Source organism: Camelus ferus, chromosome 24, assembly GCF_009834535.1.
Source record: "Camelus ferus isolate YT-003-E chromosome 24, BCGSAC_Cfer_1.0, whole genome shotgun sequence".
Lineage (NCBI taxonomy): Eukaryota > Metazoa > Chordata > Mammalia > Artiodactyla > Camelidae > Camelus > Camelus ferus.
The window spans coordinates 10,703,816-10,726,349 of record NC_045719.1 but is presented as its reverse complement, the minus strand read 5'-3'; the positions used below and the strand labels follow the sequence as shown (position 1 = coordinate 10,726,349).

Sequence of the window (22,534 nt, the reverse complement as noted above, 5' to 3'; positions counted from 1 at the left end):
CACGTCTTAATTTCAGGGGGTCCTGACTGAGTCACTGCCAAAATTTGGGGTTGGTGAAGTAGAGGAGCCTGGTGGCAGTGGGGTGTCCTTGACAGACGGCTCTTGTAACTTCATTCCATGATGCTCCAATCATATAGCAATGATGGACAAAATAGAAAGGAGAAACCCAAATGGATTTCGTCAAGTTCAAAACAACTCTCCATCTTTGAGATCCAGGAACCAAAATGTAAAAACCAAGTGGTTATCAGAGTTGAAGCCAGAGGGTCTGCTGGACTCTATTCCAGAAATGAAAAGTGGTTACTAGGATTCTGATTATCTATGGGACAAAGCCAGACCCTCTACTTAAAGCAGGGCTTGGGTAGAAACTTCATTGCTCCTGATGGGAAACTAGAAACAAAGATTCTGTTGATCAATTCGTGGATCTAGGGCTTTTTAGTTGGAGAGTGTGAAGGATAGGAAGACAGATACAGTTTGTCACTTAACACTGAATATGCCATGTGCTGGCCCTGTGATTCAACTCGCAATGTCTCCTCCTTCCCGGTGGCACAGCAGATACACAGGAAGTGCCCTGTGAGACGAGCCTGGTCTTGTAGCCTGGGATGGCCTAGAAGAAGCAATGGCAAAACTACTGGAAAGGGAGGAATGAGTATGTAGAAAAAAAACCTTTCACTACAAATGGGCTTCAAACCAAGATTCCATAATCTGTCAATGATTCATTAGATTCATGCTAGTAAAGCAAACAAACAAAACCAAACCCAACTGCTATGAGACCAAGATTCCACTCCAGAAGAAATTAATTATGTGAAATTCTCACAAAGACTTTGAAATAAGTGTGTTTAGAAGCTTAGAAAGATAAATGAAAGTATGCTTTGACGAAAAGAGTGACAAATTATGGAGCAAATCCAAGAAGAAATTTATTTTAAGTGCACTTGTATTTAAAATTAGAAACATTAGTAATAACAAATAGTCATTGAAATAAAAGCTCTGATAGGATAAACTCTAGGCTGGACGCCAGTGAAGAGAGAACCAATGGTTTGTTAGAGGGCAGGGGAAATCACCTAGATCAGAACATAGGGGACAAACTGAATTTTTAAATACTCATGAAAAAAAATGGTTAAAATACATGGATTGTTTGGGAGGCTCCAACCTATGTCTGACAGGAGTTCCAGTAGAAGTGAGTGGAGAGTGGGTGAGAGACACATAAAAACTGAAGAGATGATCACTGAAACTTTTTAGAATTGGAGGTAACACATGCACTCAGGTTGAAATTGTTCTTTCAGTATTGAGCAGGACAAAGAAACTTAAATATACAGTTGAAAATGTGACATAGAACTTCAAGATACTGAGAGCAAAAGAAAAGCTTGGAGCAGACTGAGGGGCTCTGGGGAGCCAGTTCTGTCCTGTTTCTGTCCTGTGGATCTCAGTCCAGGCTCTGGGACCAGGAGCCCACGGTGGAGGCAGCTGGAAGCAGTTCCTCCAGCTAGTCTCAGACCACCGCTGGCATCGTTAAAGGCCGAAGCACTGAGCAGTCTCAGGAGAGCCTTCTTTCAATATGCACCTAAAATGGAATTGTGAATTTGCCTGCGAATGATCAGAATTTAAACTGTGTTAAAACCCAGTGGGTGGGAGGCAGGGTAGACTATCGGCCTTGGTTATGGTATTCTCAACCCTCAAGACTTGAGATGAGTCATTTAATTAATCCGTGAATGAGGATAATAACCCCTCTTTTATCTCCTCTCACAGTTTTGTTGAAAGTGAGTTTCACGCATATGAATTCTTTATAGACTGTAAAGAATGATGCAACTATAAGAAACTGTTACTACATTATTACAGAAATGGATATAAGCAATGATTCCTGCCCTCTTAGGGTTTATACATTAGATTTGTTTAAAAAAACCAACCAAACAAACAAACAGAAAGCTCCCTCCAATAAATACAAAAATGTTTGCAAAGCTATGTATAACAACTAAGCACAAATTATTTTTGGTGTGCAACAAATGTGGGAGTGTAAAATGAACAGAGGGGATGGGATTAACAGGTTACATTTAATATTAACAAAAGTACATATTATGAATTACCCTAATTTATTTTCCTCTTTTTATTACAAAAATATTCAAGTGTGCACCTAGATTTAATAATTGTTAACATTTAGCCATATTTGCTTTACCTATATATGACTATATTTTTTTTCTGGATCTTTTGGAAGTAAATTGCTAACATCATGCCATTTCTCACCTAAATATTCAGCATGCATCTCCTAACAGAAAGGCTGTTTGCCCATGTGACCACCATACCATTATTACATCTGAGAACGTTTGCAGTAGTAATTCCCCAGTATCGTCTAATGACCAGCTGAGATCCAGATTTCCCCAATTTCCTCAAAAACCTTTTTATAGCTGTTTTCTCCCCCAAATCAGAATCCACACGTTACATTTACATCACACTGCATTTATTAGTTGTCTTTTTTCTCTCTTTCGTTTGAGAACAATCTCTTCAGTTTTTTTCCCTTTACAACATTAACTTTTTGAAGATAGCAGGTCAAGAATATTCTTGATTTGTTTTGAAGACTATTCTGGATTTGTGTAACTTATTTTTTTCCCTCCAAGCAACACTTGTCCTTCTATTCCAACATTTCCTGAAAATTGGAATATTCCATCTAAAGGCTTCATTAGATCCGGGTAGACATTTTGGATAAGAATACTTTATTATGATGTATTGTTGTACTTCATATTGTATCCCATTGAGAGACACCTACTGCCCATTGCTAGTAACCGTAAGCTAATAGTCTGGTTACCGTGATTACCACCAGAGAAGTCACTGTAAAGCTTTCTCTTTGCTGTTCTCAAAGGATGAAAATCGTGTATCTCAGAATAACCTTTCTCCTAATAGTTTTTAGCATCCATTAGTGATTACCATGGACCATTTTATTTTCACTGCAAAATGATGAATTTCTAAATTTGTCCTCCCTTTCTGTCAGTCTTTGTTAAGGAAGAGCTTCCCCTCATCAAATAGGCATGAACTACATTTCCTCCTAAAAAAATCATGATGCTTCTGAGTCTTTAATTACCAATTTTCGAAACAAGAGATGAAGTAACAGTCACTTCAGTGGTGGCAACTGAGATCTTACTCCTTTTCTGTTTTTGAGGATTACTGTGGACTTACTGACTTTGTTTTATACTCAGGGTTTTGTTTTTAAAAAAAAAATCAAAGCAATTACAACTACAAAGTAGAATTTTTTTTAATTTGTTGAGGCTAAATGTGAAGCCTAAGTCCTAATGGAATGTAGATGGGAGGAGGGGCGTTAATCAGAATAATGTGGGTTTTTTTAAAGTGTAACATTATTAGAGATCCTAATCTCTTTTTTTAATTTATGAGATGCTCTTTTCTGAAAGTCTCTGAGTACCTTAACCAGAGTATAACTGAAAACAAGAATGTCAAAAAGGCACATTTAAATTGTTCTCAAAATCAATCAAAAATAATGAGGTGCTAGGAAAAAGTTGTATCCTTGATAATTACATCTATCAGTATCAGAAAACAAAAGAGAACAATCAGGAAATGACAACCCCACTCCCAAGTAGCACATTAAAAAAGGCTAATGAAAAAAAGTCTCTTTTAAAAATTGTACTAAATTAGCATTTCAAGTAAATTGACAACTTAAGCGTTGATAAAGGCCAATCTGGGGCCCAAACAATGGAAGTTCTGTTTCCACTTTTATCTACTTTTAAAAGAAATGATCTCACTTGACTTTTTTTTTGTTGTTGTTGTCTTCTGTATAAATGGAAGTCATTGTCCTAAGGGAGGTGACAGTCCTCCCAGGCTCCGCACAGGTCAGGGCACCCCTGGAGTACTGAGCTTTAATTGGGAGTTCTATTTATTAAAAGATTGACTTGGAAGAAACTAACGAGGATGGTGAAAGTTGCTCAAAACGAGGATGGTGAAAGTCTGCAAAAGGGTTAATGTAACTGTCATATTAGACAAGAAATTCAACCAGTTCTTTACAGCTGCAGAGCCTAAGGTTACAACCAATGGGTGAAAGTATCGGAAAAGCAGAGTTGAGCCTAGAATGAGGAAGAATTCCTTCATAAACTCAGCTGTACAGAGCTGGGATGGATTTACCTCCAAGGGAATGAGCCCCGCCACCCTGCCCCCAGGCTAACGCTGTTCAGAGGTTATGTCTTTATGTCTTTACTTAAAGATGGTGTGCAAGAGAGGGACCGGCGGGCAGGGGTCTTCCAAATATTTTGCTAAGAGCCTATAATTATAAGAAGAAATGTTATAAAGGCCATTTTAAATTACTTTAAAAAAAAACTCATTTGAGGGTAAAAATGAATTTTGTACCATGGATTTAAAAAGAAAGCCATAACATATCCCAATCTGTGTATCACTGCTTCGTGTTTGGGAAATGTGAGAAGTGTGGCAAGGTGAAGTTTAAGCCACAGCATTTTAGGACCATGGTATTTTGTTTTTGATCACATTAAATTCTTACTCCGTCTAGCCCCAAATTTAGCAGCTTGCAGATAAGAATATGACTTTGGTAATAAGAATAGAAAGTAACATTTTAGATGCTGCCTTAAGAGTAGAATTAGTATTCAAATTTTCAGTAGTGACAAAAGCGTTTTCTTTCAATGATAAAAGAAAACTTAAATACATAGATCTTCAAATGTGTCAGTTCATTTTGAAGGCAATAGTAAGCGCTGGTGTTTTATTATTTCGGCTTGTCAAGTGATTTTATTCTTTATTATTAGACCAGGGGAAAAAAAAGTCCTAGTATATTCTGCCAGCATATTCATCAGTCATCATTTTTGGAGACAGTTTTCGACATAGTGTATGTTTTACTGTGCTAACAAGAGAAAAGACTAGCCATTAAGTTTATGTTTCTTTGTTTTTCAGCAAGGTCACATATCAGGAATAATGCTAGAAGTATGCTAATAAACAATATATAATGTAGGTCATCTGGGAGTAAGAAATATTTTCTAACTAGTTCTAAAGGGAAATATTGTGAAAAAGGGGATAGACGTTATTTACGCAACACATGTTGCTCTATATGTCACCATCAAAAGCATCTTGTAAACAGCTCGGCACAGTAAATCTTCCTTGGTGATTGTCAGGGTGTTTCAAGTCTGTGTTAAGATTTAGACCCAGCACACTCCATTCACAACGTGCCTAATGTACAGAGCCCGTCAGACGACGTGGAAAGCTTCTATCTGCACCTCTGTGTTTTACAACCTCTGCTGCAGAATCAAATACTACATTAAGTGACAATAAGAAAATTTTACATTAACAGCGTTTATCATTTCAATCACTAAGAAGGGCCGCTAAATTTTTGTGCTTAACTTTGATGTTGTTGAGTTCTTTAAAATTAGTTGTCGTTTACAGACTGATGTTTTCTGTCGTTACCATTAGTAAAACAACTTCATAGGACTGCTGATGAAACGGTAATTCTGTGAGAATGCCTTAACGAATAGTCATTGGTATGATTTTAGAAATGTCATTTTCTCACATTTGGGAGAGTTTCAGATGGATTATTTCATAATGGTTTATTTTGTTTTCCAAGGTGGTTTTTAATTGTAAAAACCAAGTTTCATCATAAAGGCTTTTATATAACTGTGTGCTAGAAAACGGAACCAACACGTTATTTATTGAGTTTCTCTAATAGGTACTGAACCATGGGGGGGACACAATAGCAAAGATGTGAAATCATAAAGGTTGCGTTTATCAGAGAGCCTCGCATTTAGAATCAGGAGAGCTGCTTTCTCTTCCCAGCTGTAAGGCTCTGTGATGTTAGGCAAATTTTTCTACTTCCTTGGACCTCAGTTTCTTTATTTATGATACAAGAATTATAATAAATCCTGCCGTATTCGCTTGACAGGACTTTCGTGTAAAATGATAAAAAAAAAAAATGGTGTTAGAATGTTCAATATGATACAGTTTCTTTATAGGAGAAAATATGTATTTAAATGCTAGTACTACATCTAAATTTCATTCTTCAGCTAAAAATTATCATCTCGAAATTTCTTAGCTGGATTCTGTGAATCTTAACTTACTGGCCATTTTGCTTAAGGATACTTAGACACAACATCACAGTTCTGTTGGTCAGAATGATAGTATACCTGATCTTCAAAGACCTCGGCTTCTGAAACTCAGCCAGGTGCTACAGGTATTTTTTTGATACCAACTTCTGTGTTTGAGTTTAGGCATCTTTAAACATATCATGCCATAATTATGTGCCTTCCTTTTTTTCCAGCTGTTTGCAACTAAGTGTAGTGTTGAGATCAAGCCATAACGTCATAGTAAGAAGCTCAGAGAACTTTGCCCAGGTGGCCCCCGCAGAAGCTTAGTTAACAACACATGTAAGACTAGGGTCTCAAGAAAATGCTGTGAGTAGGTAGAGTTGGGTGTTTTTTTTGTTTTGTTTTGTTTTTTTGAAGAAAACAGTAAAAAGTGCATGTGTCTTAAGTAATTCTGTTATTACTTGTTTTCTCAGAAGAAGACCTATCAGTGCATCAAGTGTCAGATGGTTTTCTACAATGAATGGGATATTCAGGTGCATGTTGCAAATCACATGATTGGTGAGTGACGCTCTAAACCTTCTTACAGATAGATTTTTCTCCTCCTTGTGTACATCAATGCTTATATAATTAAACAGAGTTAAAGATGAATTAATTGTTCAGCCATCAATGATTTACCTAGGCATGATTGATTTTTTTATTACTATTATTAGGCGGGGTAAGGCGTTAGCACGGTTTATTTTCTGCAAGGGCCAGTTTAGACTTCTGCAGAGGATTATATATCTACTGCCAGTCAAAACACAGGTGATTAACAAATTAAACTTCTAATCATTTTTGCATTATTGAAAACTAACAGGAATGGTTAATGAACTGGATGTTAGCTTTCCATAGAGTTTTAGACAGGTTTTAATTTCAGAAGTTATTATGGTAATGGCACTGCTGTGTGTTGCTTAAGCATCTTTGTATCAAAATCTAAAGTGGTGAGTTTTTGTGATAGGGAAACATAAATAATTTAAATTGCCGTAAAATAGTTTTGTATATATGGTTTCAACAGCCTGGAAATAATCGTGATCATAAAGATCATGGAAAGAATTCAGTAATCATTTTTTATTCCCCACCAAATCTTTATAAAGCGGGTTGGGTAAAGATCTCTGAAGTCATTCTAGGCCAGTGTTTTCAGGGATTTTGCATTTCTTACGTGAGCTACAACTAAAAGGATCATTTTTTCACTTACTCACATTGTCCCATTATCCCTTAATTCCTCTGGGGTTACCTCCTATGTTTTTAATTTGATAAGCACTTAGTAATAACACTAAGAATTTTACCAGCCAATTAAACTTTATCAAGCAGATCTTTTTCTACTAGTAAAGTGACAATTGCTGTTACTTTATACTATTTTTGTTACTTATTCGTGTTTTTACACTATGAGGGTTTTATTTCATCCTCCTTTCACGGGTCTTTATAATGCTGTAAATAATTGTGATATAATAGTTTAAAAGTCTGATTGACCTTGTGGTCTCCTACTATCAAACTCTAAGACAAGAATGACGATTCAACATTTTAGACTCTGAAGTTATTTTCAGGGGTAAACAAGTTCTGTCATACACTGGTCAGCAGCATCCTGAGAACGTGCAGTGGCAGGGCTGCTCCAAATGTTGCTACCCATCATTAAAGCCAACCGGAACAGAACTTCTGATGCTCTTGTAGATACCAGTGTAGGTGAATTCAAAAGGGTGTCAGAAGATTGATTAATAGTTTTCAATAGGACTCGCCTTACAGTTTTCAAATGATGGTCTTTTAGGAGGATTATGGTTTATAAAAGACTTAAGTGCTTAATTATGTGAAATGGAACATAGGCATAACAGCTAAAATATTGATCACTTTATCGCTATGTTTTCCAGATTTAAGTACTAATATTATTAGCGATTTTCTTATACCTTAAATAGCATATTCTTAAATGCACCTGAATAGCATTGACAAGCTTTCCGGTGGAGAAGATAATGGCAACATGTAAGAGAGAGTCAAGTATTTTTCCTAGTTTCCCTTCTATGTTCGATTCCAAAAGAATACTCTATATAAATTTTTAAAATGGATTTTTTAGGAGGTGAGAGGGGGGTGTAGGTTCAAAAAAAGAAATCTTCTTGTCAAATAATAAATGTCAATATTTTCCATCTCTATTTCTTGAGTAGAGTTTACTGGAGACAGTCATTCACGATTCTGCATTGTGCTACAGTTTTCCATGGGCTTTCGTGAAAATATTTCTTGGAAGTTTGCAGCTTACGGAGAATTTAGTGCAACGCTGTGGGTCATGCTTCTGATTAGTTTTATTCTTTGTAAACATATTTTCGGCTCTGGACTTACTATTTATCTCAGGGCCCAGAAGAACAAACGGAATATATTTTCACCACAGTATTAATGTTCTTTTGCACACGTAGAATCTGAATGAAATGTCTGGCATGAGAGGAATTTTTGATTTTCCGATTTCAGTATCATTTGTCCAAGACATTCATTGGTTTGCCCTGGTCCTTTTTTTTAAATTGCTTTATACCTTCTCCTTTGTATTTCTCTTGATATCCCTTGCATCATTAGGGCTTCCCCAAAGCCTTCCCCTTCTACCTTATGGTGGATTAATATGACATGCACCTCCTCTTGGGATCCGAGCGTTTAACAATTCACCTTCCATCAGAGAAGCACGTTCTGTTCCTTGTCACAGAGGGCCTAGTTGTTTAATATTCATGCTATTTTTTAATAACAAAATACGCAATTCCCTTGCGCTTGAGACCTAAACAAATACATAGTATCCATCTAATTGTTACATCTGTTGACCGTGCGCCCAAGTCCTCCCACTTCATCCGTGCTGTTAGAGAGAGAGAATCTGTAACGGGAGGATGTCACAGAGGCTAAGATATCCCTTTTTAAAATCCCAGTGTGATGCTTAGTTTTTCAAATGAGGCAGGCAGCATTATTTTGTTGGCTAAAATACCTCCATCGAGGGTAGGTGTTTTTAGGTTGTGTCTCTGTGTATGTTTTTTGTCTAATCAAAAAATAATCTCAACTAGACATTTAGCAGAGAAGAGGGATTAGAGGCTCTCTGAAAAGCCTCTTACTCTTTTTGTTAAGAGGGTATGTCGTGCTTTTACGGATTTTGTTTTCCATTTCAATCAGTCTGGAGGAAGAATTATGTCACCTGATGGAAAACAAGGTCTGCAGATGACCCAGTAAGGTGTAACTTTAAATTCCTTCTTTAACCAAGTCATTTGCATTTGCTTCTAGGTAGCACACACATTTTCATGCAATTTCAATGTCAGGCAACCTCCATGCTTCTTTCGGGACGTGCTGGTCTCAGGCTACCTGCCAGGGACATTCGTGAAAGGAAAACCATCCGTGTTTCTACCAGGTACACACTGGAGTTGCTCTGCCTAAGTGCCGTTCTGCAGCTGGGTGTGGACACATGGTTTGAGTTGCAGGAATAATTACTCAAAGTGCATTCATTTGGGATTTGACTTATGTCTGTTAAGGAAAAAAAGAAAACCTCTCTCTCGATCACATTTTGACACAGTTTTAGTAAGAAATGAGACCAGTGACTGTTTAGAGGTTTCTCTTCTTTACACACACACACACACACAAAAGAACTACAAAACATTTTAACAGCTTTCCTGGGGGAAAGATTTCCCTCTTTTAAAGTCTGTACAGATGAGAAATTTTTTCTTGTCTTCCTTTGTTCCTTGCACATAGTTTACGTTGGCTTTTGACCTGCGGAGACAGAAAGAAGTCATGGTGTATTATTCGTTTAATTCATTATTCACTCACCTCTTTCGTTCAGCACAGTAAATATTTATTATTTTCTTCCTCTTTGAGACTTCTGTTATTATTATTATTTGATATGGATTAGCACAAATAGTGATGAAACCAGAGAATGTAAATGTGTTTAACCCAGCAAAGGGATTGCCTCATATAAAATTATGAGGCTCACCAGCAGTAGAGTAAATTTGTAAGTGCTCTGAATAAAGGGCTGTTAGGCATGCGATAATATAAAGAGATGACATTGCCAAGAACTATTTATGAGAAGCTTAATTTTTTCACTCTGATAATTCTTGACCAATAATTACCAGCCTCTAATTATCTATTTTAGTTAGAAAGAAATTTCGATCACTACAGAGGTTGGCATTGCAACTAGCTCATAAATCCCCAAAGAGACCAATGTGTTCCAAACAGCCACAAACAACTGTCTCATGAAACACAGTGAGCAAATTGCGAGCGGCTGGTGGTAGACAACCAGCAGTACGCTCACCATCGAAGGCCAGTCAGCTTGACAAAGAAATGATCAAAGGGGAGAAATACCATTATCCTTGGAACTGATCACTTACAGTCATGGACTTTGGAGGACGAGCGGTCAGGGTAGAGCCATGGCCGTTTCTGACACTCCCTTTCAAGGTTCTCAGATGGAGAATATGAAAGAAATGAGTATCAATCATTAACCCAAGAATTGTTGTACAAAATGTCTTGGAAATGATTACCTAATACGTTTTATTTTTTTCCTATTTTTAATCTGATCAGAAAGACCAGTGTTGTAATGGCAGAGTTGTATCTAAGGTGGCAGAGTATAGGAAAATCCACAAAGAGTCACTAACAAATGTGTCCCAGATGGATCAAGGGTGATGCTTAGAGCATTTGGGGGAAACAAATGTATTTCTCTTTTAGAAAAGCAAAGCTAGAATTTGGGACTATAAATGACAGCTAATATGAAAACACTGATGCAAAGATATTGACTATTTTTATTCAGATCTCTAATACTCAGTGTTTTATAGATAGTTACAATTTTTAAAAGATCATGAAAATATTCAAGCCTTCCTCAGTGCATGTGGAAAGATAGCTACCCTATGTGTTGTTACATGTGATACAAATCACTGATATGAGGACAAAAAGAATGCATAGATCAGTTTTGTACAGTGTGGTGAAATTTTAGTCTGTTCTTGTGTTAAGTGACATTCATATGTTCTGCAATTTGTTTGATGCCCAAGGTCACAAATGGCATTCTTTTCCTTCCGTTTCTTTAGTGGACAGTGTGCTCTGTGACTCATCTTCATTACAGTTTTGTGACATACAGCATCACCTCTGCAACATTTCAGCTTGAGTGCTCTTGCTTTAGAATAGACTAAAACCAGTGTTTTGAGGTCGTAGCTGTTTGGGATTTTATATGTCTGAAGGGGAAATAGCCAAAGAGATGGATCTCTGCATAGGAAGATAAAGGGCCATGTTGCCCTTAAACTCTCAGCCTTCGTTGGCCACTTTAAAGAAACGAATAGAAATGAATCTACAGTAATGCGTATATGTGTCCACCTGCACTGCCCCAAGAAACTCAAAGTCCTTAGGTTCTTTGGCGTTTACGTGAATTCTAAATGAGAGAACTAGTGAATTTTCTTAAAGTCATCTTCAGTTGATTGCTTACAAAACTCAGGGAATTAAGAAACAAGCATTTGGTGTTAAATATCATGAAATACTGGCTTATTTCATCAAGAGCTGGATTAAAAAAGATGAAATCTGGGCAGTTTAATGGTAACAGAAAGCTACCCTCATGTGGGCAATGCCGGCTTATTTGAAAAGCCCATAAAGGGCTTCTACATGGACCATACGAAAGGGATACTTTCTCTTTAATAGCCATCTGTACAGGAGCGATGAGAAGTGGGCCAGGTCATCTCTCCTCAGCTGTCATGATATTAACGTAGGTAATGGGGCAAGCTCGGCGTTCTGCTGGGTGTTGTTTTTCATAGATGTTCATCGATTTACACAGATAATTCTATTTATTTCTTAGAGTTGGTCCAAGTGAACCAGGCAGAATAACAAACACCAAAGCATTTCAAATGACTTTATCTTTGTTTGCCACGTAACTTTTGTCTAAAAAATGGTGTCACACCTACTGTGCAGATGGCTGCATGATTTGTAAACCAGCCAAAACATTTAAACAAATGTGTGATCTGGGGATAGATTAAATAAAGGATAAAATGGAGTGTGGGCCACAAATTCTAATAATCAGATGATTTTAAGTTGTGTGCAGTGTGAAGGGATGGTCACAGTGATAGCAGGGAAAGCTTGCCAATGACAGCAAGGTGCCTTACAGATCTCAGGATGGCGCCTGTGGCCTGGTAGGCCTCAGTTTGAGAACCACACATTTGCTGTACAGCTGGCAGCTCTGTATGGGGACATCTGATAAAACTTACGTAAAATGAAGTGTTATTGCTTCATATGAAATTGTTCAGAGAGGGAATTTGCAGACAGTAACTGAAAACAGAATTCATGGTACCAATGAAGCAGACTGTAAATATGAGGAGGGTTTAATTATCTGCGCAATTTAACAAAAATTCAAGATGTATTCAGAAAGGACATACGCGGGCATAAATAGAACATAGCTGCAGCGTTTACCAAGTGCAAAGAGGGGACACAGGAACTTGTCAAGCCTCCTCCACGACCAGCCTCCCTGAAAACAAAGACAATTTAGTATAAGAGCAGAAAGACCTTTTTAAAAAATAAAAAAACAAACAAAAAAACCCCATCTTTTTTGGAATAAGACACAATTTTCAAGAGCTCATCTTGATTTTTGGGGGTTCTTATTTCTGAAGCTACTTTTAAAGAAAATCTTGGCGCCTCTCTTTTAATTTCAGTGTTAAGCTATTAAAAGAAAAAGCAGGAGGTTTACCCCTGTTTTGTGTTTTGGCCTGTGTCTCGCAGCTTTGATTTACAAGAGTGAAAACTACTGGCAGCGGAGTTTACAGGCCCCCATAGAAAGCCTCTTAGCCATTTCTTGTGATGTTAATTTTCTGTGAGGCTGAGGGTGTTGACCCAGCCCACCAAAGACAGATGGAGGATGCAGTTTCTTGTTACGTTTTAGAACACACTGTCCTAAAAGAGACCTCAGAAGAATGTGGTACAGGACGCCAGCCTTCCTTCCTAGGCTCCGTACAGAGACTCTGGGCGCAGTCTGTGCCAGATGGAAAGTTCCACGTGGCTGTCTGAGACCCCCTGGTGGGGCTTCTGGCCCTGGTTTTGTCCTCTCCTTTGACTTGCTGTAGAATCTGCCCCAAGCGTATCCTGTTCCCACTCACTGTTTGCTATGTTGATTATCAAAGGTGGGTATCTGTTTCTGTGTGACGTTTGCAAAACATTTCAGAATGGAGGACAGGGAGAGTCTTCTGCCATCAGTAATAAGATCGACCCCTGCACACATACACACACGCACACACACACCCCCACACCCACATACACTCATGCACACACCCACACACGCTCAGACACACGGGCCAGATACACATATGCGTCGTGACCTATTTCCACAGGATCGGTTCAGACACAGAGAAAGAAAAGGCCTCTGATGACCTATTTCCATAGGTTATTTCCTGGTTGCGGGGCCATTCAGAGCCGTAAACAAAGGAAAGAGAGCCAAGATGGAGAGTGGGTGTTGAACTTTAGCTGCTCAGATTGTTGCATTTGGTGAGCTGATGAGGCTTCCTAGGTCACCTTTAGAATTATGCCTATGACAGCAGTAGCTACCTGCCAAGATTGCAAGGTATCTCACAGCTCTCAGGATGGCGCCTGTGGCCCGGTAGGCCTCAGTTGGAGGGGTACACATTTGCTGTACAGCTGGCAGCTCTGTATGGGGCAGCCGTGTGGGCTGTTAGGGAGCTGGAAAGGAGACAAGCATGAAATTTCTTCTAACCCCAACTCTGTTTTTCTGTACTGTTGGCTGCTTCTCAGTTCCTTGACAAAAAAACCAATCAGGCACCCTTTAATCCGCCTGTGATTACCACTGGTATAAAAAGAGAAGCATAATGAGGAAAAATGCCTCGTTTTGTTGCCTTCAAAAGCCAACAAATTGGAGTTAACTTGACAGGAAGTGGCTTAATAATTAGATTATTTATTTATTCCTGACACATATCCCCCTGTTACTAGTCTCAGGAGACCCTGTAGATGGTACGATTTTCAAGCTGCCATTACTTCGCTGTCTTCTGTCTTCGCTGAACAAAGAAGCTACTGTCTATCAGTCAATTAAATGCACTCTTTAAGCAGAGGCTGCGAAGTCCTCAATGGAGGGAGCCCTGGGACACTGTGGCTGATGATTCCTTTCTCTGTACTGTACATCACACTCAACTGCAGTCCCCGCAGAGATGGAATAAAGTCATGCATTAAAATATCACTTGTTGATTTGTTTGCTAATGAAGAGCCATTGAAATGTTTGTGTGTTTCTATGGCAAAATTGTTGATAAAAGGGCCTACTTGCCTGCCTATCTCTGTTCATCTGCCGTGAGTGCTTATTTAAGAATTATTAAAATTAAATTCAACAAACCACAGAATTAAAAAAAAAAAAAAACTGAGATAACAGGAGTTCTCTTACTGTTTTCATCCCAAGAAGTGAATAAAGGCAGGAAAAATTGAGAGACGGCACCGTTTCCCTCCCTTGCACACGTTGCATTCATCCAAACGCCTTGTTTTCCCTGACATAAACGTGTAAGTCTTTTTCAGAGAGTCTGGGAGCCACCTGCTTTTAAGTAGGAAAAGATATCAGAATCTCTTTGAGAAATAGCGTACTTAGAAATTTTTGAAAAGATGAATTGGCATTTTTGTTAGCCGTTTCCCTAAGTCGGTGAAACAGGCCCAGACGTTTTTCTAGAGAGCTTAGTGGGGGCTTTTATAACCAAACTGAGAGAACACGTGTGACACGTCCCAGCCACATGGATTGTGCAGAAATTTGACTTTCCTTCCCTGCATGCTCCTCCTCCAGTTTTTTTTTTTTTTCTTTCTTCTGTTTCCTTTTCTCAGCATTAGTTTATTTCCATCCAAGTGGTGGTGACTTTCAACCACCGCTTAGTCAAGGTTTTTATCCCCTCATATAGTCATCTGCTTCTTACTACTTCCTGTTTACTCTGCGCAGCGCATGCCTTTGCTGGACCTCCCTGGCTCCCACTAATTGGTGTTCTGTTCTAAGAGGACATCTGGTGGGTGGGAGGGCTAGAGCTCTGTGTCTAGGCTGAGAGACTCAGATAATGTTGTGACGGCTCTCTGGTGAAATATTTCTCTACGGCTCTGCCATTGAAAGGAGTCAATTTGGAATTTAAACCAAGGCTGCACTGAACACTGAAATGTGTCCCCTCTTCTTCCCATCAGGCTTTGTAAATGTAATCAAGGCTCTACCTGTAGTTTTCACGATTACCTGACACAACAGGCTGTGAGGAATTAATTCAAGCATCATCAGATGGCCGTATTCCTTGTCCCTACCCTGTTATTCCAAGTCATTTTGTTAGAAAAAGCTGAGGTACTCGGAGGTGTTCTATAATAGAAAATGAATTTGAAACCCTTTCATTAATTGGTGATTAATATATTTCAGGATTAGTTTAAGCAGGGCCCTACCTCCTGCCCAGTCAAGTATGTTCTGGTTAATATCCAATTATCTGCACCTTCGTAGTTATTATGTCTTAATATTTCGGATATGATAACCAGAAACTTGAGAGTCATGCTAATGAGGAGCATAGAACAAGAATTAACCAATGACACACTCAATGATCCTTGGTGAGGAAAGAATCTCTCTTTTCCCCTGAACACATTGCTTCAGCGTCTTCTGGGCACCGACTGAAAAGTAAGACTTTCAACCACAGGAGCCAAGAAATTGGAAGAACAAATCGTGCCCCCTTTGCACTAACAGTCACCTGAATGTGCAGTGTTAAAGTTCACCTAGCCACATGGTTTAAATTCATTTTATGGAGAGTCAGAATAGGGAACAAGAGAGCCGATTCCTCTTTCCCAAACAGGAAACATCATGTCCTTTACCTTTTCCTTTTAACAAAGCCACAAGTTGTTACCTCTTCCGAGGATGTTTTAATTTCGATTAATTCAAAATGCCTTTAATAGTTCACTAAGGAAACACCTTTCCCTGCTCACTTTGATCCTTCCCCCAACCCCTGTCCCATGTACCACCCTGCTGTACGCATGATCCACCTCTATTTAATTTTTTTACAGGTCATTTCTCTGTTGTACAGTCTGACGCGGCTACCCCAGCAGTGCCCGCGAGGGTGGCGTGTGCCGCTTCGAGCCCCATAGCTTTCAGCTGTGCGCGCTGTCCGTCCCCCCCCTTTACATGCTGTATTGTAATGAAGCAACATCAGTAAATTGCAGTGAAGGGTGATTGTTGCACAGGGATGACTACTACACCTTGGGGTCCATTTGCACCAGATTATTCTTTTTATTGTTATTATTACTTCCCATCTTCTTTACTCTCTTGCTGCCGAACTTGCTCTTGGCCACCGGTGTGACACAGAGGGGATCTTAAGGAACATTGTAGGCAGCCTGTTTTCTCTTAGGCACATACCAATCACCATTCAGTTCCAAACCCGGATACCCTGGGTGGCCTGGGGGCCTTTATGGACACTCCTGTCCTCTGTGGACTTTGTAATATTCCTCATCCTCATCTTCTTAGAAGAACAAATTTACTGTTAGTAAAAGTGACCCTTTTCTTTTCTCACGTTTCGTGTAGATGTTCTAAATTTTTCGTCAGGATGATCAACTCATTTGCCCCTTCCCCCAAAGAGATTTAATAATTTACCAAGGGAACTTAAACAGGATCGCTGTTTAAGGAGAAGATTTGTATTTTCCGTATCTTCTTGGGCTTCCTTAAAACACAGAATAAAGTCATTAAGAATATTGTAAATGTTAGTAATATCTCTTTACAAAATAACCTATTTCCTGCTTCCAATCAACTGCTGTCACGCAGTAACTAATAAAAATAGAACAAGGATCCTGTGTTTTTATGAAACAGAGTTATGAATAATGTTTGAGCCTGGGGATAATTATATGTGAATTTTAGGTGACTATTCATCCCTTTTTTTTGGTCATATTTTAATACCTGTGTCCATTTGGTTTTCCAGATCGTTAGGGCAGCTGTTGCTCTGTCTTTCTTTTTCTAAGGCTGGGCTGATGTGCAGCTTTCAAACTAAGATCTAGAATTAGAGCTGACACACCTTCAATTGAACTATCAAGTCTTTTAGAACTGCTTGGCCAGTGACGCCAGCCCCACGCTATTCATGTGTACACACTTCCGATTGGGGGCCAGAGAGCATTGATTTTGAGCTGTCATTTCTAGTGCACATACTGTAGAATTGAAATTTAAACCTTAATCCACTCAGTAATGCAATTAATTTTTAATGTGCAGTAATACTGATTGAAATAGCCTGAATTTAGTAAGTCACCACAAAACATTTTCAAAAGCAAGAGTCTCCACTGAGAAGAGAGGGGAGGACGGGTAATCATTGTTACAGTGTTTACAGGATAAACGCTAGGCTGTAGGCCTTCAGTGCAAAGGGAGTGTTCTTTAAAACAGGCTGTAGTGTATCTCTTTGTGAATAGAAATATTTTTTTCAGAGAGGATTCCTACTTTCTACCCACTGGAACAGGCTACAAAATTTCTGATTAACTTTTTTTTAGCATAGTTTTAGTTAAACTCGTCTTAACAGCCTATAGGCAAAGATTGTATCAACCCATTTTTTTTAAAAATGCAATTATGAGTAATTGCAAATGAAATTACCTGCCAACAATGTCATGGTCAAAAGCAGCATCTCAATGGGTAATGTCATTATGTGATGTGTGTTTGAGATACTGTTTCCAGGTTTGATGAGCACATGTACTTTATCAGCTGTGTGTAAACCTGCTACCTTGTTTTGGTATATGTATGTTCCTGTGAACCACAAATACTCCCCATTTTATTTCAAACTGTGTTCCTTTAGCTTTTGCCTGATCTTTCAAAATGGCCTTTTAAATGTTTTGTGAGGATTTTTTCTTTTCTTTCCTAGGTCAGAGTAAAGCAGATTTTGAACAGTAAAACCAAATTGGTTTCCAGTCATTTCTACACTAAAAAGGTTCTCTAACCACATTTATCTGCTAGTAAATGAGGACTTTTTAAAATGCATCAGTTCTACTGATGAATGGGCTTGCAGAGTGTTCAAAACGAGCAGAAGCGTTGAGTTTTAGAAAAAAAGGCAAGCACTGTATATCATGCTTTCATGGCTCCCACGTTATAGTATTTAATAAGCCGATAGTGCTGTTAAATATTTAGTAAAGGTTCCCTCATAACCCTGCCATCTATTCAAATGGGATTTGAAGACATTTTCGCAGCACATAAGTAAAAATGATGTTACAGAACCTGAAGCAGTGGTAGCGTGGCATATTATCTAAATGAAGTGTCGGTAACATGGTTCAAATGAGTTCAGCAGATTCACATCTATGAAATACCTAAATCAATTCAGTCTTCGGACTGAGGGTTTGAACTGGCTTTCATTTTGTCACTGTTAAGTCAAAGTGCTGTTGGGATTATTTACATAGAGTCTTAAAATGACATTATAGCCTGTTTGTAAAAAAGGAGACTCCTGCGTTGTAATGATTTTAAGCCATCCCAGTATCAGTTGAGCTTTGTAAGAGACATTTTTTTCTTTTTCACTGAATAGAGGCAAAGGAAGAAAAAGGGACGAGGGAAAATCAATTTATAGTTTATTCAGAGCATATTCTCAAGTCAAATTGGGGTATAGTCAGTGAAATCTTCGCCACAATCAGTGTGGGTATGCCAAGGCAAACACTGACTATCAGACAGGTCGCATGCACACTGATGTAATGCAAAATGGATCATCCTTACCCTTTTTTTTCTTACAGTATTTGAGAGTTATTATCCAAATAACAATTGTCCTTTTAATATGGAATGAAATTTGGTTTGTAGGATCCTTGGTGAAAATATTGCCAGTAAATCCTATGCTGACATCGCGGCTGTCATCATGTTGGGGGCTTGGAATTCACATGTGACGCTTTCAGCGTTTAATAGTATTATTCATTTTGAAAGTGCAAAGATAAAGGCTGGTAGTTTTGTATGTAATGCATTTGGTTCTTCTAGGAGCTTGTTTCCTTGATTCTAATTTTCATCCTGTTTTATATGCAGCCAGTGACCACAGTATTCATTCAAACTGCACCGAGACACATCTCATCTGTAAAGCATGGCTTATGGATCTTATTTACTATTTGTATTCACATAAGAAGATACATAGGATTCATATGATTGGGGGGGTGCATTTCTTTTTCGAGCTATGTGTATCGCATGTATGGTTCAGATCAAGAATTTCATAATGAAGAAAGGATAAAGGAGATAGCTTTTTAGGTATATATATAGGAAGCAGAAGGGCAGGAGAGTGACACGGGGTTCATATGCAGGTGTGTTTAATATGCGTTGCTTGTTGTATGTTGACCCCAGGTTACAAGAGTAGAAAATCCCATTTTCCAGCTTGTTTCAAATGTAGTAAAAATGCTGCTTCAGTTGCTTTATGCTACTCACATTGGGAAAGGTGCTTATACTGTGATAATTATCATCAAGGAATATTAATGCGTTCAGCATTTGTAACCCAAAAACTCATTATAGCTTAAGCTGTGCATCATCTGTGAAGAGAGAACTTTGCCAGAATTCGCTCTTCACAGGGGTTGCCTCCTGCTTGCTGCAGAGTGGTCAGACTACTGCAAGAGGTCACTTCGGCTATTTTTGAAAGCTGAAGTTTTGCAATTCTTGAATCACCACCTTCTGTCTAAAAAGCTTCATCGTTCTTGCTGCAAAATGTCCTCCTTCTAATTGAACGTGTGGGGAAGTGCAAATTAATAATAATAATAATAATAATAATAATAATAATAATAATAATAATAATAATAATAATAATAATAATAATAATAATATAAGAGCTAACTGTGTCTTGTTATGCAGAATCCAGGAGGGTCGGCACATAGATTCCATACCAAGATAATTGAAGTATTGGTGTCTTGTCTTCTGTCACTGAGCAAAGGGATTCATTTACACCAGTTTCCTTAATGCAGGTGCCCTTGGGTTTCAGATAGAAATGCCCCCACTGGGGCTCCACTTCACAGCCCTCTGGCTGGAAATTGTGTAAATAAGACTGCAGGGTCAGCCTCCCTTTTTCAGCAGCAGTGTCCTTAATTAGTCTGTGACAGCCTTTCACAGGAGCCTGCCCTGTTCCTGGGATCGTTCCTCACACATCTAAGGCATCTGACGCATAGATAGAGGTTTTTGTATGTTTGTTTAAAGTCATTCCCGGGGGGGTGGATGCTGACATGATGGGAAGGAAGAATCTCTGGGTGTGTCCAGAATCCTGTAACTTCATCTGATCAAAAGATCTGGTTAGGCAGCTCCTTTGTAAATTGTAAGTGGTTAGTTTCAGAAGAACATTGTGCCCTCGCCTGAGGTGGGCAGCTTGTTGAAAAGGAGCTGTGTGCCTGTGATATTTTCATGTGAGTAAGCCCGTTACACTTCTCCCACTGATCCATGTCTTGTCATCTCCCATAAGCACCCTGCTCCGTGCTGCATGTCATGGTTTGCGTTAGGCCAGGCAGAGAGCTCTGATACTCAGTTCTATCAGGCTGTCTGGCTTTTGCAGGACTGCTGTGTGTCTGAGGTCAGACTGTGAACCTGGCCTTGCTCCTGGGAGGACTAGAAAAATATGTTTCATAACTTCCCGTAGACCTATGCGGAGAGTAAGAAGCAAAGCCATGAAGCCCATAGGCTCAGTTTCGATGAGCTGTGAGGCTGGAATTCATCAAGCAGGGAAGCTTACTGCTGTTTAGGAAGCTTCCTCACCGTAAGCGAGGGGTCACGGCCATGGGTGCCCGGCCGGTCAGAGCTGAGGGCACTGAGGGACAGGCTAATCATTCAAATAGCCCAGCAGGCACAGACACAAAGGCTGATAATCTGGAGTCAACATGCTGAAGTAAAACCTTACTTCCCTTTTAAAATCCCTTCCGAGCAACGATATTGATAGACGAGGGCCCAAATTCAGGGACGATGTTGTATACTTGTTCCACTGGAAGCAATTTGTTTTTGCTGTGTTTTGGTTTGGTTTGTTGGTTTGATGTCTGAATGGGACAGAATCTTCACCTTATACACTTGTTTGCTGGAGCACTAATGCCACAAAATGGATGAATGTCCTGAAACTGAGACCTGTTCTCAGCAGAGCTGGGCAGGGATGCTGACAGCCTCGTTGAGGGATACAGCGGTGGCAAGTCTTCTGTGAGGATGTAAACTTAATAATCTTTATGAATTTTGAGCAACTCATAACTCCACTTCCTCACCCAAAGAAGCATTATGAAAAGATTGCTTCTAAATCCTTCAGACAGTCTCCACACTCATGATAGATGCTGTCCCCTTTACCTTGAGGCGTTGGAAATGAATGTGGGGATTTTTTTTGGCAAGAGATAAAAACGTATACTTTAGAAGGAGCAAATTGCATTTTCATGTTTAAGTTCACGATTTGCACTTGATGTGGTAAGATCCAAATGTGAAGAATTGCTTCTGACATTATTTCCATGTCTCCTGCATCCTAGGATCCTTGCGTTACTACACTGAAGTGCACCATTGCGTGGGATAGATGTGATGTTGGAAACCTGGCAGTAGGAAAAGATTGCATTCTGTGTCCAGGCTGTTTCGGTTAACTGTAACTTCCTCAGTTACTGAAACAGCTTAAATTTAGCGATAACACATTCAGTAAAATTGTGTGCAAGTCTGTGTGTCTTTGAAGAAAAAAATTTTAATCTTCCTAGTTGTGTGGGTTTGTTTAGAGGCCAAAAGAAAAAAGCTTTTATTTCTTAATGAAAAGGTAATTTTAACTTTCTTTAAAGGTCTGTTTTACCTAACCTATATGTTGAACTATCACGTTATGTTATTAACTAAAATTTAAAGTACATTCATGTCAAAGGTCTTAAATTAGATGGCTGATTTCTGAATTTTAATTCAAATTTTGTCAGTAACTAGTTTCCTAATTTTAATGGCCTTTCTTTAAAAGAAATTTTTGTAGTTTTCTTTGTGTATTTAAGTGTGTGTGTGTGTGTATGTGTGTGTACATGTCTGTGTGTAGACTCACTGCCAACCTTTTTCACCAAAGACCTGCTGGGGCACCACTCTCTGTCTTGTGTTCAACGTGTTTCCAGCAGCTTAGAGAGAGAGTTTAAAAGTGAAATGAAAGCCATGGAGCTTATATTGGAGTCTGATGTTTGAAAGAGAGATACTGGAAAAGGATGTTTCTTGGCTTGGCTCCCTTTTTAGATGTAATTGCTGCTTCATTAGGACTTGGAAGAGTTTCCTGTGGTTAAATTTAATCAAATGGCTCAGAATAACAAACTTGTACACTCAAAATTCCAGGACAGTTCTGTACGTGAAACATGATTTTCCTAAATTTAAAACACAAACACACACACACACACATCACTGCACCAACAACTGGCTTGTGAAGCGCTATGTGGTACCACCTCAGACCAAATTCCTCCTCGTTACTGGCAGTGAATTGATAAATGATCACGTGCTGAAGTGTAAGTTGTAAGAAATACATCTCACAGGGTCTGTGGTTGGTTGGTTTTTGGTAAAAACCAAAACAGACGTGTCTTGAGTGCACTAAATAACTGCACTTGAATAGACCTCAGCCATTTATTCCTGGAGCTGTGACGTGAGGTTG

At 38.9% G+C, this 22,534-nt stretch overlaps 1 protein-coding gene across 6 annotated transcripts in view; it reads left to right on the top strand.

Annotated features, from left to right (window-relative positions):
* Positions 1-22,534, top strand: part of ZNF521 (zinc finger protein 521) — a 262,919-nt gene that overhangs the window by 133,589 nt on the left and 106,796 nt on the right. For 5 of the 6 annotated variants that reach the window (XM_032467409.1, XM_032467408.1, XM_032467407.1 and 2 more), the window contains one exon: positions 6,485-6,569. In XM_032467409.1, coding sequence (XP_032323300.1) covers positions 6,485-6,569 — 85 coding nt within the window. The remainder of the gene's footprint in view (positions 1-6,484; positions 6,570-22,534) is intronic. The other variant, XM_032467405.1, reaches the window with a different exon arrangement.